The sequence below is a fragment of the Larimichthys crocea genome, chromosome XIII (assembly GCF_000972845.2).
Source record: "Larimichthys crocea isolate SSNF chromosome XIII, L_crocea_2.0, whole genome shotgun sequence".
NCBI classification, from domain to species: domain Eukaryota; kingdom Metazoa; phylum Chordata; class Actinopteri; family Sciaenidae; genus Larimichthys; species Larimichthys crocea.
This window is the reverse complement of record NC_040023.1, coordinates 29,929,662-29,948,387: the sequence shown is the minus strand read 5'-3', so window position 1 is coordinate 29,948,387 and position 18,726 is coordinate 29,929,662. Positions and strand designations below refer to the sequence as shown.

The 18,726-nt window shown below is 38.1% G+C and overlaps 3 protein-coding genes across 5 annotated transcripts; 2 read left to right on the top strand and 1 right to left on the bottom strand.

Annotated features, from left to right (window-relative positions):
• Positions 1-4,711: 4,711 nt before the first annotated feature.
• Positions 4,712-6,035, bottom strand: LOC104929462 (apolipoprotein A-I). Its single transcript, XM_010743994.3, has 3 exons — positions 5,927-6,035; positions 5,632-5,782; positions 4,712-5,507 (listed from the first exon to the last, which is right to left on the bottom strand). The coding sequence occupies exons 1-3, from the start codon at positions 5,964-5,966 to the stop codon at positions 4,931-4,933; spliced, it is 768 nt and encodes a 255-aa protein (XP_010742296.3). The 5' UTR covers positions 5,967-6,035; the 3' UTR covers positions 4,712-4,930.
• A 1,695-nt stretch (positions 6,036-7,730) lies between these two features.
• On the top strand, positions 7,731-9,260 carry LOC104929463 (apolipoprotein A-IV). Its single transcript, XM_010743995.3, has 4 exons — positions 7,731-7,843; positions 7,939-7,988; positions 8,144-8,294; positions 8,439-9,260. The coding sequence occupies exons 2-4, from the start codon at positions 7,949-7,951 to the stop codon at positions 9,013-9,015; spliced, it is 768 nt and encodes a 255-aa protein (XP_010742297.1). The 5' UTR covers positions 7,731-7,843; positions 7,939-7,948; the 3' UTR covers positions 9,016-9,260.
• A 5,047-nt stretch (positions 9,261-14,307) lies between these two features.
• Positions 14,308-18,680, top strand: LOC104929464 (meprin A subunit beta). Of its 3 annotated transcripts, XM_027286206.1 has the most exons (16): positions 14,308-14,550; positions 14,651-14,672; positions 14,826-14,870; positions 15,063-15,094; positions 15,178-15,274; positions 15,401-15,518; positions 15,614-15,792; positions 15,973-16,191; positions 16,301-16,462; positions 16,540-16,758; positions 16,975-17,178; positions 17,278-17,412; positions 17,540-17,704; positions 17,859-17,967; positions 18,084-18,136; positions 18,586-18,680. In XM_027286206.1, the coding sequence occupies exons 1-15, from the start codon at positions 14,503-14,505 to the stop codon at positions 18,091-18,093; spliced, it is 1,764 nt and encodes a 587-aa protein (XP_027142007.1). In that variant the 5' UTR covers positions 14,308-14,502; the 3' UTR covers positions 18,094-18,136; positions 18,586-18,680. The 3 variants fall into 3 exon arrangements, with proteins under 3 accessions (XP_027142007.1, XP_027142006.1, XP_019122755.1); XM_027286205.1 differs by having other exon boundaries at positions 14,309-14,550; positions 15,187-15,274; positions 16,975-17,412; XM_019267210.2 differs by having other exon boundaries at positions 14,309-14,550; positions 16,975-17,412.
• Positions 18,681-18,726: the final 46 nt, after the last annotated feature.

The window sequence follows — 18,726 nt, the reverse complement described above, 5'->3', positions numbered from 1 at the left end:
TGCTTCCTCTCTGCTCCATCTCAGTGAAAATCTTTGTACTTTTTACATTTATCTTGTAATCATGATGATTTAGAATATAATACAATTATATAAATTAACATCTCAGCGGTGCATTTTAATTCAACAAGTGGGTTTTTTAATAGTATTGTTAATTTTGATCTTTTACTGTACTTTGCCTTTAGTTTTTACATAGTGGTACTTTTTTTTTTATTCTTCCACCACTGACTATTGCAGCCTTGGTGTTAATGGTTACAACTTTGCACGTTTTTCCCTACTTCTGTCACCAAGCGGTGTTATCTGAATATAAATCCTCTTGGCACTGGGATGTAAACTAGCCTTTCACACATGCATTAGAATCTAAATGGTCTTCCAGCACTGACCGTTGACACTCATCCTAGCCCCCTATAGCCACATAACCCCCAACACATCTGGTATCTTTGCATTACAACCCCACTCATATATTTCAAAGGGTGAATGCATTCTCTGTATGTAGAACATATGCAGCAGACGTCTTCTATGTACTGTACTCGTTGTACTGTACAACTACATGACATTGAGCTGTAAATTACCAGTGAGTGCCTTAAGCACAAATAAGATATCAGCACTACAAGATGGGCATGTTTAGACTTGGGGACACTCAAGTACAGAAAACCCTCCTGTACAAAAGAAGGATTACAGGTAATAAAATACAGAGAAAATAAACTATTAAAAAAAACAATGTGCAGGCACTGAACAAATGAAGTAAATTATACAGGTTCCAGGAAAAAAAAAAAACTCAACCCGTTTTTTATGTTATAAGTTTCCCAGATGACAGAAATTTCCAGGATTTTGAAAATCTGGCACAGGGAAGGGGGTGTTCGATACAAAAAGAGTGTGTTTAGTGTACCTAGTGTTTACTCTAGCTTATTGAGCAACGGATATTTATTTAATGGTTGAACATAACTGTTGTAAGCTCAGATACATTCTTGTCCTCTCCGCCAGACAAACCTGTTATTTTCCTGCTATGATTACAGATTTAAAATACTTTTGTTGCACTGGCACGGAATCCAAAATCCACAAATCTCAAAACTGAAATCAACATAAAAGTATTGACTAAAGGGTTTTATAGGTATCACATTCTATCGATAAAAATAGTTTAAGATGGGAGCAGGAGAAATCTCAGTGTGACTCATTTGTTACCAGTTTTGTCATTTTAAGTAACAAAATAAGAGGAAACTGGTATTTTAGAATGTAAACATTTTACTATACTTTTACAATCAAAATATGTAGTACGTTATACCAGCCATGACATATCAGTTTTTATATCAAGCTCATCTCTGATTCCATCATAGCTCATGATGTGTAAGGACCTTTGCTCTGCAGGACTTTAGGCCTCTTTGTTGGCAACCCATCGGATTTATCTGCTTTGTAATTTTTCTCTACAGAAACCCAACTTTACACAGGAACAAAGTTTGAATGGGTTGGTCAGGTAATTAGTGTTAACATGATAACACTACTGTGTGATAACCCACAGGGGTCAACTGTATGTTGAGTGATTTGGGAGACTGTGTCCACCAAACGGTTCATCTATCTTTTAATGAAGGAGAATGTTAATCAATCGACAATGAAACAGATAATTCAGAATGTTCAGGTGTTACTTCTCTGTTTAAAACAAAAGACCTTTGACTTTAGTATTCCACAGCAATAGTGTGCAGCGCGTTGTCACTGCAGGAGGCGTGTCGCACACAGGAGAGTACTGTACGTTCAGTTAGATAACCAGTCCAGTCCAGTTCAAACACGTAAACAGTTTTAGATTTAATTGTATCATTCTGCATAGAACTGATTTTTTGTTTTGTTTTTAAGAATTTTCTTTTTACATCTTATCTCAAATTTGAGGAACATGTTTAATCTCTTGTATAAAAACCTACACCTTCCAGTATGACTATCACAGATGTAAACTAGATAGTTTGTGTCTGTAAAGGAGATGGCCCACAGTGACCCAACTGCACACATGGAAACACAAAGGTCACAGGCCAGAACACACAAACCAACAATGCTGTGCTTTCCCTGACTGACCGGGATAAAGGAACAGACAGGAGAAGTGAAACGGATAGTTTCAAGAACTATGAGGTAATACAGTAAAATAAATATCTGACACAGTCATCTAAACTACAGCTACTTCTCCTTTTGCTTCAACAACAACACAGGCAATGTCCAAAGATTATCAGGGGAGAGGACATCTTTAGATAGTTTGAACAACAGTAACCTTAGTCTGATGATGTTGTTTTCTGGCAGCCGGTTTAACGAATTTGGCTCTTGGTTAAGTCTGGATGATCTCACCCCTCCGAAAGGGGAAACATCTGTTTGCACAAGTCAGCAAGGTTATTATAGTTAACATCTGTGGGTTAAAAGTTGTTGAACTGGATGTCCAAGTTCAGAATTTAGTGTTTTAGCCTGTAGCATACCCCCCCCCATCATCCGCCTCTGAGTCAGAGTGGTATCAGCTGATTGAGATGTTTGCCAACACAGCCAACTGTCTGAGTAGTTTTGCTGAGTTTATAGCAAGAGGTCACGGGATTGATGCATGCATCAGCTAATGTATGCCTATTATGAAAAGTTACCTTGAGTCAGATTGCTGCCTGCTGTCATTCTAGCTAATATTATGCTTTAAAACTGAAGGACAAAAGCCTCGTATCTACCAAGGAGTTCAAGCAGTGCATAAACATTGTTGGTTTGTTGGCAACGTATTATTTGAATTCAGTGTAAATGGCACTAAAGGAGAAGATTGATACAATTTTCATGTATATGTTAAAATGAAGCTACAGCCTAGCTTAGCAGAAAAACTGAAATCAGAGCCAAACAGTCCAAAATTTCTAAAATTATATATATATGCCTACCAGCACCTCAAAAGAGTCACATAACTCTCTGTAAAATAACAACTTGATATTTTTACACTTTCTTCAATGTGCAGATGCAACATTAACTTTGTAATTAAGTGCTGATTTACCATTGGACAGATGTCATTTCCCTCTATTTCAGGGATATCATAATCTAAAGCTCTCATTAATAAAGCCAGTAAGCACATGTCCCCAAATGTTAAAGGAGCAGTGTTTAAGATTTGGTATTTTTTGTAATTCAGTGCAACTCACTTGACTCACTATGACACCACAGTCATAAACAGGGGCAGCTGTACACTTGTTCAGTGTAACCTGTGCATTTATTTTGAGTTGAGTTTTGAACATTACATTACTTATGATCAAACTTTGCTAACACACTCAAACATCAAGTAAATTTAACATCATGATACAAGGCCTAAGCTCATCTCTCTAGCTGCATAACACTCCCTCTGTGCTTTGAGCTGTCAGTCTGGGCAGCATGACTAACTTACTTTAGCAACAAGTAAAACAGTCCATCAGGAAATGATGTAAATCACAGAGAGTTGCAGACATCAGCAGGAAAATTAGAAAAGAAAGATTTTATAAAATACGACACAGCTTCACCAAAATATGTGAAATAGTTAATGGTGTGTGACTCAGTAACCCCAAAACCCCAAATTTTGTATAATATTTAAACAACTTTAGGTACATATAGGCTAAATAAGTGTAAGAGAGTAAAACAAGAAAAGTAAAAGAAAGGGGATAAAAATAGGTCCTTTAGTCCTCCAGTCCTCCAGTGAAATTAAATATGCCTTTATATTAATACATCAGGAAAGGTTTTACAACATTTACCTTTATAACATGCAGATTGAGAATATAACCAAAGAGCTTAACACAATGAGACATAATAAGAAATCAGAGCTGTGTGTGCTTGGAGGGTTAATGGAGAGCATAGCCTTTGACAGTTGGGGGCAGAACAGAGGAATGTTGTTTGCCACTTGGTAAGGCAGCGTGGGAGCAATCTGGCAGCAGGGATGGAGGGCACAAAAGGAAAACTACAAAAAAACAAGGTGAAAGCAGGATGTGTTTATGAATTTCAGACTTGCAGAGACAAACCTGAACATGCCTCGTCCAAGACCCACAACTGAATTGTACAGGGGCACTGCAGGGGGAGGCGGGCGCGATTTTGCAACCAGAAACTAAACAGACAGGAAAGGCTTTATTCCTCCCTGATGTGTGATGCAAATACAGTTTCTTGCTGTCTTACAACTGTCAAAATTTAAACAATTTATTAAAGATGCCTGGCTGCTATTTTGCCCACATCTGCACATGAATATATACAATGAAGTGACTCTATATTTTCACTAGATGGCACTAATTTGTTTCAAATATTCTCAATGCAGCCAGTTTTTTTTATATTTTCCCTTTTCCCTGTAAAGTACTTGAGCAGAAAATATTTGTTTATAAATGTTTATAGTGGCACGATGAACAAAATATTCTTGTTCCATAGTCTAGATCTAGATGATCAAACCATTTAATTATGTAACTAACTCCTTACAGATAAACAGTGCCTTGATTTCTACATATGCTCCATGTGTTGCAATGTGAGAACTGCTTTCTCCTTCCATGTGGACACATGCAGACATGAAACCATGAAAAAATGATGTGTTTTTACCGCAAGGGATGGTTTCTAGTTTCCTTTAGAATGTGTGTAATTGTTGTTGTTGTTTTTTTTTATATATATATATAATTTACTTGCCTAAGCTGCAAGAAAAATATATATTGACCATCAAATCATCCCAACACTCAAATCAAATTTCTTCAGGACTTTGTAAATAACATGACAGACAGACAAGTTGATGTTTCCTTTTTACTTTATTTCCATAATATAGGAAGAGAGCACCGTGTGTGGTCACAGACCAACACTCAATATTTGTTATTAATGCATTTAAATACTGTATTTAGCTTTCTGAATTGATGAGCTTGTGCTGTTGTTAACAGCATGGCGGTGTTGCTGGTATCAGGTAATTAGTTCTTTGGATGTAGTTCCTTTCTTAACGTGAGGTGAAGTTGACTTAGTTGGTTTTAACAAAGGACTCGTAGAGGGAGGTGAGACGAGCCTGGAGATCCTGGGCGTAGGGGTCCAGCTTTTCCCTCAGCTCATCAACGTAGGGTGTGGCCATCTCTTTCACCTGCTGGGCTCTCTGGGTCAGCTCACTCTGGACTTTCTCGGTCACAGGTGCCACACTCTCCTTAAACTCCTGCAGGTGCTGGTCCACCTTCACCTTCAGGTCATCAGTGTAGGGCCCCAGCTGAGTCTGCAGATCTTTCACACTCTGCTCCAGGTTGGTTTTCAGCTCCTCACTCTTCTGTATCAGGGTGGTTCTCAGGGCCTCGGTGTCCACAGATTCTGCGTAGGGTGCCAGCTCCTGTTTGAGCTGGTCCACTCTCTGCTGGATCTGGGCCTTAATGTCCTCGGTGTAGGGCTCCAGCCTGTCCTTGACTGTGTTCAGATCCTGGGTCAGACGCTCTTTCAGCACATCAGCCTCTGTGGTGACTTTAGTGATCAGGTCCTGGGCTGCAGGAGGAAGCTGCTCCTGGATGGAAACTGCATATGTGCTGGCCATGTCAGCACCCTCTGTCAGACGGGCACTAGACAAGAGAGTGAACAATGAGGCAAAACTGTGTTTTTGAATTGCATGTCTGTTACTAATATAATAAGATTTTTGCCTCATTAGCTTGTCACTAATGATCACAATGGTCTTGTCTGACCTACCTCACATCCTGTCCAAACTGAGACTTCCTGATCATCTGGAGGGTGTCATCAGCTGTCTGGGTGGCCTTAGAAACATAGTCCCAGAAGGCATCAGTCAGCACTTCCAGCTGTGGCTTGGGTGCATCAGCATAGAAGAGGTTGGCATTACAGCCTGTTGAAAAGACACAACAGTTAAAACAACACTTTCGATATATTAAGACATCTGTACAAGTGCATATTTATGTCTTAGCATAGTATGCAGTTTACACAAACAGATACAAAAAAAAGAATAATGACATTTTTCTGTCATACTCACCGGTGAAAACGGCTAGGACGAGCACAGCAAGGACCTTCATGGCTCTTAGCAAATGTATCTGCAAGTCCACCTGGGAGCGCTTGGTTTCAACTGGTGAAGTTCTGCAGCTTATATAGCGCTCCAGACAGTAATGATCTCAAAGTCCAGGTGATAGTGCCTTGCTGTCACCTTGCCTCACCCTGCTAACTCGATGACATCTTGTGCCAGAGAATTCATGCAGCACACATGCACACACCCATACTTTTAGACCAATGCACACAGACACTGAGAAGTTCATAACCCATAATTTTCTGCAATGATCATCTGCCAGCTAAAAGTTTCTTACTGAATTATTATTATTGATACATTTTTTTGTTGTTGAAATAATCACTGAAATGCATGTGTGATTTATTGTAAATTCAGCAATTCATCCTTAAAAGCCTGTCTGCCTTGAAAAAAGCAGTGTCCTTAATTGTTCTTTGATGTCTGGCTTTGATTAGATATACAGTAAGTGTTTTATTGTCCCCATTGACATCAACATGGCATTTTTCCAGCTAACATTACAGAAGCTTGTGGGTTTAGTTTCTGTGGCAGTACCAATGTTCAACAGTCTCTATATGAGTCAGTCTGGCCAAGGGTTAGCAGACTCAAACACCGTCAGCTCCTGAAGGACAAAGTAGCTGCTGTTTCACAGTGCACATACCATAGTCCACTTCTCTGAAACCACTTTTGAAGATCAGCATTTTTTAAATTTATTTTTATTTGTGCTGTGACCACATTTTTTTCTTAAAAAAGGAAAGATACATTGCTGAGTCTTAGACCTTAAACTAGAATATTTAACTGGAAACTTTTAGATTGTTTTGCCCCAAGAGCCCTTTAAGACTTTTGTACAAGTGCACTTGAAGACAACTTGATATATCTTTATCTCCTGCTTCTTCTGGTATTAGAAAAATAAGTAGTTTAATAAATATTGAATAAATATTACAAACTTATTTCAATTATTCCTCTTTGAGATAAACAGTATAGGTTTGAAGGTTAAAGCAGTTTTCAAAAGTCCACTATTTGATGCTGACATAAAATCTAAAAAGAAATTAATATTGATATAACCATGACTTAAAATATGCTGGTGACTCTGAGAGTGAAACACTTGCAGTAAAGCTGGCCTTGTACCTTTTTTTACTGAAATGTAATGGTGAAACTGACAAACAATTAGAAAGAAAAATGCTGTGTTATCATAAACAATAGTCAGTTACAGCACAAAGGTGCTGTAAAGCTGAAATAGTACACTGACAATGCTGGCAATGTTGCTAATTGGACTACAGAGAAACTATTGGTCCAGATATCCATTTGATATATATAATATATTTCTGTACAAACAAACATATATAGGCCTGAAATTTAAATATTTCAGCAAAATATAGGGATATTTTGACATCCTGTTGGATTTATTTATTTAATTATTTTTACTATAGGCCTAAATTAAAACAACATTTTAGTGCATTTTAGTGTGCAACATTCACGTTTCCTGACCCTCATACAAAGTCCAGTGGTGTGAGCACAGCAAGGTTATCTGGAGTTATCTGCAGATGCACTGGAGTACGTGGACAGTTAATAACTGTATCCTAAGTGCTTAGAAACGGATCAGAGGAGAAATACTGCAATATTTCTAGTTGATATAGGCTTTATTTTACATTCCTGGATGTCATATAAGCTCAGTATACTGTACAGACTGTGTCTGCGTGTCTGCAACTGTAGCCTCAGCTGTCATGTGATAACAGCCTGGACAGGCAGCAGAAACAGGAAGAGAGCCATTATGACAACATGGCAGGGACTCCTGGACTTTGGGCTCTAGACTACAACTGACTTGAGTGTATATATAACAGTCTGACACACTGACAAACACACTTTAACGCTCAGAGGTACACAAGACAAAAGCAGGTGAGAATAACACTACATTTTAAAACAAAACTTTATGCAGCAAATATGTATTTTTGACATTTTGAAAGTTAACTAGATTGTAATTGTTTTTTTAGAAACGCAGTCATGAAAGTGTCCGTGGTACTAGTCGTTGCAGTGCTGTCTGGTAAGTTGCATTTAAATTTTTTATCTTTAAAGTGTCTTTTCTGTATAGCTTAGTCAAAGCTACAGTATGCAGCATTGCTTCAACAACCATCATCACAATCAAAATAAAGTAAACGGCTGCACTGTCCTCAAGCTCTTCTTGGTTCCTTCCAACAGGCTGCCATGCCAACCTATTCTATGCTGATGCACCCAAGCCACAGCTGGAAGTGCTGACTGATGTTTTCTGGGACTACATTGGCAAGGCCACCCAGACAGCTGATGACACTGTTGAGATGATCAGGAAATCACAGTTTGGGCAGGATGTCAAGTAAGTTGTCTGACACCATGGTTGTTCACTGGCCACTCAATAGATTACCATTGGTTTTGCTAAATTAATGCCCTGGTCATGTATCATTAGGACTAGTACGGTATGACACCAATCTCTGATGGTCTAATCTACTTTGTCTTCCAGTGCCCGTCTGACAGAGAGTGCCGACATAGCCAGCAAGTATGCACTTTCACTCCAGGAGCAGCTTCCCCCTGCAGCCCAGGATCTGATCACTAAAGTCACCGCAGAGGCTGACGTGCTGAGAGAGCGTGTGACCCAGGAGCTGAACACCGTCAGGGACAGGCTGGAGCCCTACACCGAGGACATGAAGGCCCAGATCCAGCAGAAAGTGGACCAGCTCAAACAGGAGCTGGCACCCTATGCAGACTCCCTGGACTCTGAGGCCCTGAGAACCACCCTGATGCAGAAGAGCGAGGAGCTGAAAACCAACCTGGAGCAGAGTGTGAAGGATCTGCAGGCTCAGCTGGGGCCCTACACTGATGACCTGAAGCAGAAGGTGGACCAGCACCTGCAGGAGTTCAAGGAGAGTGTGGCACCTGTGACCGAGAAAGTCCAGGTTGAGCTGAGTCAGAGAGCAAAGCTGGTTAAACAAATGGTGGCCCCCTACGCTGAGGACCTGAGGGAAAAGCTGGACCCCTACGCCCAGGACCTCCAGGCCCAGCTCATGTCCCTCTATCAATCCTTTGTCAATGCCAACTAAGTCAACCTCTACATCTGATCCATCATTTATTGAGACACTGGCCTTGTTTGGTCTACCTCTGTTTGAAGCATGAAATATAATAATTTAAATATTTGAATTGTACTGTAAACCAATTTAAACTGGGTGTATACCTACAACATAATATTTATTGCAAGGTGCAAATATTGCACCTCTGCACTTGTCAAACATGTATATACTTTGTTTTTATTATGTGTTGTGAAGTTGGAAAGTGTAACTTTTTTTGTAATTTGTGTTATTAGTTATAAAAATAAATAAATAAATAGATGAATCTTGAAAATACACATGTGACCAATGTTTGAATATATATCCATATCCTTGAGGGACACTTGTGTGAATTCAGCCATTTAGATGTTGGAAAACACTGTGATGTTAAATAGTCCCCCAGCCTTTTTCCTGTTCCTCTGAAAATAACTCACCATCTGCCATAAGTTCAAGTATATCTGCAAAAAAAGAAAAGGTGATATTTTGACAGCCAGCTGGAAAATATTGTTCTTTTAAAAGAAAGTAAGTCAAAAGTGACTCATCACTGTCCTGACACAAAATACTGTATACATACTGGATATTGTAAAAAAACAAAACAAAAAAAAAAACAATAAAACAAAGCAACATTTTAGTGCCTGGTGCTATTTTATGCAGCTTCCTCCTGCAGCCCAGGACCTGATCACCAAAGTCAGCTGGCATGCTGAGAGAGTGCGTGACCCAGGAGCTGAACCGTCAGGAAGAGGCTGGTTGAACAAATAATGACCCCCTACACTGATAATCTGAGGGAAATACGTCACCTCTACGAATATTATTTAAGTCAACCTCCACATCTGCTCCATCATTTATTAAGATGCTGGCCTTGATGCATGACATATAATAATTTCAATAGTTGAATTGTACTCTAAACCAAATTAAACTGGGTGTATACCCACAACAGAAAATGTTGCACCTCTGCACTTGTCAAACATGTATATACATGTATATACTTTTTTTTATGTATGTTGTGAAGTTGGAAACTTTTTGTAATTTGTGTAAGTTATAAAAAATAAAAATAAAATAAAAAGATGAATCTTGAAAATACATATGTGACCAATGTCTGTATCTTTTACAGAACAAGTAAAAATAAGAAGAAATCAGTTCAGATAGCCTACAGTGTATTGGCAAGCCATCCTGAAAGTACACAGCACTGATAAGTATTACATCATAAACATATAGAGAGAGACTACTATGGTCACATGTCACATGGGGACATGTGCTGCTTTTTTTCCCAGGAGGCAACTAGAACCTTACTCGTGTCTTAACACGTCCTGCCTCCTGTGACAGTTTCGCCTCCTGCTTTCTCCAGAGGCAGATTATCCTTCTTATTCTTGTACGTGTCAATGCTTGCCATGAAACTGCACCTTGGTGTGAACGCTGGAATTGAGAAACGGCTGTGAGAAACATGGGTGACCAACGTGATGTGAGAGAGGCCTCCTATATTCATCCTATTAGGTTTCATATAAAACAAAAAGAGTTGTGAGAGTGAAAAATAAATCCGTCGCGCTCTTACTTGTTTCTAATTCAAAATGGTGTCTTTGTTTCGGTGGAGATTTGAACAAGAAGAAGAAAAATTCTTTCTGTAATCAAAAATAAAAATTACGCAACCTCTTATTGTTGTAAATATACAACACAAAGCGTTATCTTTCCCCTTTTAACAGTGCCAGCATTCAACGTGGAGGGTCAGAGTCCAAAAACAAGAACATACACTCTCTCTCTCTCTCACACACACACACACACACACACACACACACACACACACACACACACACAAAGGCTGCATAGGGTAACCCACTAACCATGATGGCAAAATGATTTTATGAATACCAGTTCTTTATTCACTCATTCACTTCATAGCTTAGACTTGTACTTCTTTCTTAAGTGTAGGTCCCTTGAAATTCAATCTGTCCTTACTGTAATTGAAGCATTTTAAAGTGCCTCTTTCACTAAGATATAAACTAATCAAAATACTGCAAAGCTCTGTGAGACTTTACAAATGCAATTCTAATCTCACATTTCCATGCCCCAGCCTGTTTTATACCTGATTAGCACTTGTGTGGGCACCCAGAACAACTATTCACCCTGCATTATCAGGCAAAACAGCCAAAAGGCATTGTTAAGGCCTTTATCCCACTTTCTAATTCCAGAGGCTAGACTGATGTCTGCAGCATTTAAAGTCAACATCACAGACCAGGAGTTCTTGTTTGACGCACACAATTTCTCTGAACAAGACGCGTCATGCCTTAACCACCATGGCAACCAAATTCATTGCTGTTTTGATGCAGATAAGAGATTGTCACCAGACTATTGCTGCAGTTTTGATAAGCAAAACAGTGACCGGGGAGATGAGAAGATTGCTGTCTTTGTATGGGTCAAAGCTCTCAGGCTTTGGCACATGCTCCTCCATGTTGTCCGTTTATCAACTGGCCTGGATGGATGATTATCATAAGAAGTTCTTGGGGAAGAGGACATCTTGCATATAAACAATCATACATCCCTTAAATAAATATGAGAATGGCTTTGTTTAAAATAGAAATGATCTCAGGGAGATTTTCTTTCAACTAATTACTTAAAAACTGTCCACCTCTAATCAGCAGCTACCAAGCTTCACAAAGATAGTACTGTACATAGTTATTTTACTTTAAGTACAGTAATGGAGTATTTTTACATGGTGGTATTGTTACTTTTACTCAGCTGACTTCATCTTTGTCTTGAGCCAGACATTGAACCTGCATGATGCGTGCATGCATTTGAGAAAATGGAAGTCGCATTGAGAAAGAACCATCTCCCAAATTGTTGTTACAAAATGTATCTTGTATCACAGTAAACCCAAATGGTCAGTGTTTCCTGTGTAAATACCGCCATCAAGTGGGGAGACTGTAACAGAACAGTGTAAGAGCTGTGTGAGTGTGTATAAAATAGCTCACTGTTAAAAGGGAAATGTAGAAAAAAAAATGAGAAGGTAGAGGTTCAGGTGTCCTGCATGTTCACTTTAACAAGGCGCATGACTAGAACTTATTTGTAATGAAATATTCTATTGTTAATTATTTATTTACTGTAACTTACTGTAAAATATGAAATCTACACCACCAGAATAAAAGTGACAGAGAGATTCACAGAGAGATGCTATTTGAGTAGCTGACTTCTTGCAAAATGGATGTCATGTTTTAAATATTTTAAATGCATTAGTGCTGACTGACTTCATCTTGTCACTCAGTGTTGTTGTTAGCAGCTGTAACAATGCCAGCAGGTAAAACGGTGAACAAAGAACAAGGCGCAATGATTTACCGCATGACATTGTTAAAACACATCAATCAGCATCCTACTATGAGTGATGTGGCCTTACAATAACACAAAAGGTTATTTCACAACAGATTTGTGTCGTGTGTAAATTTCAAAAGCGTTTAAACACAATGAACCTTTGACAAAGACATAATAGGTGTGCAAAGTTTGGTTACATCTGTGTCTGTCAACACCAAAACAAAGAAAATGGTATCAGATGATCAAAATCATGCTTATGTAACATTTGCTTACTGAACAGGACATTCTCATGAATGATGCTCCGTCTCATAACTATCACATGTACTGTACCAGTTCAACAGCTTCATGTGTATCTGTGCGCACGTGCACGAAAGGGCACGCAGGCAGATTGTATGTTTCCATGTTATTGTCTACGGCTTTGACGTTTTCATGTGACAAAACTTGCGATGACAGGTGAGCAGTCCACTGCTCAGAGAGAGACAGAGAGACAGAGAGACAGAGAGAGGGAGAGATCAGTTTATATGGGAAACACTAGTCACATATGTGCTGGATGAGAGCCTTAGTAAGATAGAAATAGTCTCTCTGACTGTGTAGGAAAGAGTGAAGTAACTTGATCCACCTGTTTGTTTTGGTGATTGAACTGTTTGCCTTGAACTACATGCCTGAATGCCAAAGGGGTTCTTCTACAGGACTTTGACCAAATACGGCTGTAATCATACTTATTGGAGTCATACTTCTCTGGCCTGAAATTCTAAATTTTATGTTTTTTGCTTGTTCACTTAATCTACTGTATATGATGCTGATGTTTTTAAGGCTATATTAAGGCTGGTATTTTTGCAAGCTTTATAATCTTGATAAAGAAAATACAATGATTGGCTGTGCATCATTTGAGACCAAGAATGTTAACAGTCAGTCCTGGTACAATACATTAAGAATAAACTATCACCAGTTACGGTCAGCTTTAATTTATTAGCAACAGATTGTACTAACTGCACTTAGTTATGTGTCACTTTTGTTACAGCATGTCCATTGTAATTCCTATGTTACACACATTTTGACAACGGACTAAGGAGAAGCTTATATATTATAATATAATAATAACAACATATAATTTTAGAAATATGAAACACCTATTTATTTTGACTAGATCTGACATTTGTCTTTGAATGAGCATCTCAGACCTTTCCAAGTGTCGGATGTGTGGGTCTGTCTGTCTGATGCAGACAGATAAGAGAACCTGAAAGAGAAAAAATACAAACGAACACGTTGAAAGATTTGCACATACTGGATTACAGTGGACAATATACAAAAATGTAGTAATTATATGTTGCAAAACAAGTTACACAGCCATGTAGCTCTTTTGAAAGCATGGGAAACCACCATATTCCATCACCATTGTTTCCAGACAGGTAGGTTTGTACATTTTGTTTTGTGATACTAAGTATAGTATCAGTGTCTGCTGAGAACTCTCAGACAAAGTCACGTAAGCACGAAACTGAGTCAAACAAAAGGATACCAGTAAGAAAAGGTAAAAATACAAAAGTATGAAACAGCTATCTGGGTTATAGGTTGTCATTCTATCAACCTATTCAACCTAACCTAATTTATTTATCAGCCAGCAGCCTGCAAACTGTTTGTAGTGTAACTGTAACTGTTGTCACAAAAACTAGTTCAGCTGGTTGAAGGGTACATGTACATGAAGATAAGAAGAAACATCAGGTCACATCTAAAGTCTTAAATGAAGCCAAAATGATGCAGAAATGACAATTAAAATGAAAAATATTTCCATTTTTTCATACCTGCAAATCAGAGTTGTTTAAATTCTTTTTAGTTTTTCTTTTCACCCAATATTTGTATTGTAAAGTAGAGCGTCTACATCTAGGGGCATAGAATGAGTAATAGTTGTCAACAATATGCAATGTTTAATCAGTGTTGTTTTGGTTAGTGTTTTGAAAGGGCGTGTGCAGGACTCTGTGGAAGTCAGTAGCTGTATTTTCCAAGAAGTATGTTTTTAGACATGCTCTTTTTCCGGGAAGAAAGATAAGAGAAGATCTATTGGAATTTCTATCTATTGGAAGAGATAATAGTACAAATACCAATAAGATTAGTGAGATTATTTATTTGCAAAGAATTTAGACGTGTTGATGTTATTATTATATGTATTTCTAGTATTTTTCATTTACAATCATGCATAACTGTATTGTCGTTGTGCTGTGCATACTTCACCATGTCATGGTAAGTACATTTATATTTTTCTTATTGTTACAGAAATACACTTGTCGATGGATTTCTTCCATTTTGATAATCTTGTGATTTATGATCTATTCATTTCCAGTCTCTCGAGCCAGTGTTCATAGGTAAGCCTATTTGTTCAATTAAATGAAGAACAAATATTTTTATACTTGACATTAAAAACAATTATTAAACAATTTTCAAAAGAGTGCAGAATTTACAGAGACAACACAGGCTTCTGTTAAAGCATGAATGTTTTTCTGTGTTTTGTTCTTAAGAGATTGAAAGTGATGAGGACTTGGACTTAGCTGTAATAAACAAAGGTAAGATGAAATAGAGAATGGTAGTTAATGCATTTGAATATGCAGATGAGATGCTTCCTCCACTGGAACTATATAAACATACTGTGGATAAGAACAAATACATACTGTATACTTTACAAATGAGATAAACTGGCAAAGAAAAGTTCACAGCTGTTTACTTCTAGTAACAACAGCTTTCTGTTTACCATCCAGGCCTGGATCTATTTGATGGCGACATTATGCAGGTAAGCAATGTATATAATTTATTATTTGCAACATGCCATATTGAGTTTCTTTTTATTAATTTAATGACTTTACTTCATCTAAGGAAATCCAGACAAAAACAAGGGTCCCCAGGAATGCCATTTTGAATAGAAAACACTTGTGGGACAACCCTGTTCATTATGTATTAGACGACTTGCTTAGTGAGTGACAGTCAATAGACCTTTTTCCTTGATCATTGGATATACTCTTCTGAAGCATGACCAAATCAGAAGGCAAAGTAAGATGGAAAATACTTCTTATGACTTTTCTATGTTGTCTATAAGCAGCAATGAATGCAAAAGGAGTCATCTTGCAAGCCTTTGAACAATTCCGCTTGAAGTCATGTATTGACTTTAAGCCCAGAATGGCCGAGGAATACTACCTTTCAATCACAGACTTAAAGGGGTACATCTGTTTTTCCTTACAAAATATAATCTACTAACTTTCTATTGTGGCAAAAAAAAGAGATTTAATTCTGTATGTTGCATCTCTCTTTGCAGGTGTTTCTCTTCTGTTTCAAGGTTGTATAAAGATGGCCAAATTGTTTCCATTGGTGAGAGATGTGATCGTCTTGGTATAGTAGAGCATGAGATTCTCCATGCTTTGGGCTTATATCATGAACAATCAAGATATGACAGAGATGACTACATAACTATCATGTGGGAAAACATTAACTACGGTATAAATATCCTAATATCCTAATCTTTTGAAATGTCTCTCAAATGTTGTTTGCATCACAATATTTAAAAGCAATTTAATCTAGAAGTACTACTTTGAGTATTAACTATTGCTAAGACTCATTGTTCTGTATGTTACTGTTGTGTGTCTGTGTCTTATTATGTGTCTATCTGGTCTACAGAGTACAAGGGAAATTTCAAGAAATTATCACCCAGTTTAACTACAACATTTAATGCTCCATATGACTACATGTCAGTGATGCACTACGGCAAAAACCATTTTTCTTCAAACTCTAAAAACACAATTGTCACTAAGCTTCCAGAGTATCAGGACAGAATTGGCCAGCGAATGGAAATGAGCCCAACCGATGTGTATAAGTTGAATCGTCTTTATAACTGCAGTAAGTTGTGACCTAACATGTTGCTCTAATTCTAAATTATTTTTAAAAAACACATGCTTGGATTGTGCTATACAAAGATGTATATGTTTGTTTGTTTTTTTTACCACAGACACTTCGATTTCCTTTATGGAGCATTGCAACTTCTCTAATGCTGACATCTGTGGGATGAGCTACTGTAAAAAAGGCTTGGCTAAAGGTTGGACGAGAATGAGCTTTGCTCCTGGAAAACCTTTTACTGACCACACCAACCTGCACAAGATGGATGGAAAAAGTATAACTCTTTTTTAAAAGTTAAACAACAATGAGAGTGACAATAATAACTGAAAAATGGTCAAACCCACTCCCAAGGTTACTTCATGCATGCCAGCACAGCATCAGGTCAGGAAGGAGACTCATTCTGGCTGGAGACCAAGAGGATGAATCCTACTAGGAAGTGTCATGTCCAGTGTCTCCAGTTCTACTATTACCACAGCGGAAGCCCATCAGACCAGCTCAACATCTGGATCAGAGAGTTTCAGGATGAGAGGAACTCTATCGGAAATCTCCACCTCATGGGTCAGATCACTGGTGAGGAAAATGGACAGGGTCATGAAATGCTACGTTCACAAGAAAAAACTACCAAGATCACGGACTCATAGACCACAAATCATTAAGATTCATCCTCTTGAGGCTAAAAATATCTGTAATATAACGACAATCCTTTAAATTTGAGATATTCTCTGGACCAAAGTGGCAGACAAACATGCCACAACAACTGTCAAAAGCATTTGTTTCTCCTTTTAGGTGAACCAACCTATCAGTGGCAGTTTCACAAGGTTCCTCTGAATGCTTCTAAGTCTTTCCAAGTTGTGTTCGAGGTGCGCAAAGGAAACAAGGAGTCTTCAGGAGGCTTTTCGATTGATGACATCAACCTATCTGAGTCTGAGTGTCCACATTATGTCTGGCAAATTAACAACTTTGAAAGGATTTTGACAAGCTCTAACAAAGGTTATCTATACAGCCCCCGGGGATATTCTGCAGGAGGTTATTCTTACCAGATAGTAATAGCTCTGCGCAAAACTTATTTTGGAGTTTATTTTCGCTTAGTGTCCGATGACTCTGATTCAACACTCGAATGGCCTTGCCCATGGAGGCAGGTCACTGTCATCATGCTTGACAAGAACCCACACATTCAAAAACAGATGTCCAAACAGATCAGTTTATCCACTGATCCATCATTCTGTGAGTCTATAAAAGAGCCTCAATGCTCTACTGTGATGATTATGTTAATGTGTCAATACAACCTTTTGCAATACGGTCACCACTGATATGTATCTATAATTTTTTTCTCTTTTCTGTTTTTCTAAAGTTGCATTTGAAAACCCACGTATATTAGGAAAACATATTGAAAGCAATGGAGAGTCTTTATATGTGAATCCATCCTTTGGGATGAAAACATTTCTCTCCCTGGAGCAAATTAGGAGCCGAGACTACCTGAAGGGAGGCACTGCTGTCTTCTTCTTTTCAATGAGAGGTTAGCTTTATGTCTCATTCTATTCAGATATCTACAAGTAAATTGTAAATTGATGGTGTAGTAAAAATTTTGCTTCACTTTTTTAATATTTCTTGCCATATTTTTGATTTTTCTTGTTTAAATTTCCCTTTAAATTCATACACGTTGCCTCTAGATATTTCCAGTCTGCAGGAGAGCAACACTTTACCTTGTCCAAAACATCCACCGAGTAATTTTACCACCACCTACCCAAACAACTATGAAAAAGGCCCATGTGACACAGAGTAAGCTCAAAAGACTTAATGAAACAAGCTTTTAATATCATACTTTTTTGACAAATAATTCTGAAATTCTGCATTCACCTTTAATGTGTAAGATCACTGAGTTTGTGATTCTTTAGGTTGGATTGAAACATGTTAAATCATTGTTCCTGGGAGTGCTTACCTCAAAATGGTAAGTTGTACTCCCCCATATTGTTGCTTCCCCAGTTGTTCTGAATGTATTTTGTTGCCTCACCTTATCATGTGTTTTGTTACGAAATATACATGAAAAATGGAGATTCTTTCATCCCTCAACAACAGGACACATTCTTGACATAAGTAGTATCAATGAACAATATACAAGAAAAAATAAGTAATCAAGAGATAATCATGACACACTAGGCTCATTGTGGTTATAAACTAATGGAAACATGATGATATAAACAGTGTATATCATATTCTATATCTGCTTGATTCTTTAACTGGAGCTTCAGTAGCCGGACCACACCTAAACTATGCCACTTCTGACAGTCCTATAAATACCCTCTTAATCCTATGATCCCCTTCACTCTTGAATTCTGCACACCCCTCCCACCTATCCCATTTCTTTCACTTGTTTCCTCTCCTTCCTACTCTCCATAGGGTTCTGAAAGAGGTCTGTCGTGGCCGGGTGCAACGGTGAAATCCCTCCTGAAGCTTCCCCACACTGCAGCATTGACCAAAGAAGTACAATCATGATCATGCTTCACTCACAATCTTTGATTTTGTCAATAAATCATTTAA

Bases quoted from the DNA above. Each gene is read 5' to 3' on its own strand.
- LOC104929462 (XM_010743994.3), bottom strand. From the start codon at position 5,966: ATGAAGGTCCTTGCTGTGCTCGTCCTAGCCGTTTTCACCG. The intron at 5,783-5,926 runs GTGAGTATGACA...TCTTTTCAACAG, and splicing joins CGTCCTAGCCGTTTTCACCG to GCTGTAATGCCAACCTCTTC. The intron at 5,508-5,631 runs GTAGGTCAGACA...TCTCTTGTCTAG, and splicing joins CAGTTTGGACAGGATGTGAG to TGCCCGTCTGACAGAGGGTG.
- LOC104929463 (XM_010743995.3), top strand. From the start codon at position 7,949: ATGAAAGTGTCCGTGGTACTAGTCGTTGCAGTGCTGTCTG. The intron at 7,989-8,143 runs GTAAGTTGCATT...TCCTTCCAACAG, and splicing joins AGTCGTTGCAGTGCTGTCTG to GCTGCCATGCCAACCTATTC. The intron at 8,295-8,438 runs GTAAGTTGTCTG...TTTGTCTTCCAG, and splicing joins CAGTTTGGGCAGGATGTCAA to TGCCCGTCTGACAGAGAGTG.
- LOC104929464 (XM_019267210.2), top strand. From the start codon at position 14,503: ATGCATAACTGTATTGTCGTTGTGCTGTGCATACTTCACCATGTCATG. The intron at 14,551-14,650 runs GTAAGTACATTT...ATTCATTTCCAG, and splicing joins GCATACTTCACCATGTCATG to TCTCTCGAGCCAGTGTTCAT. The intron at 17,705-17,858 runs GTTAGCTTTATG...CGTTGCCTCTAG, and splicing joins CTTCTTCTTTTCAATGAGAG to ATATTTCCAGTCTGCAGGAG.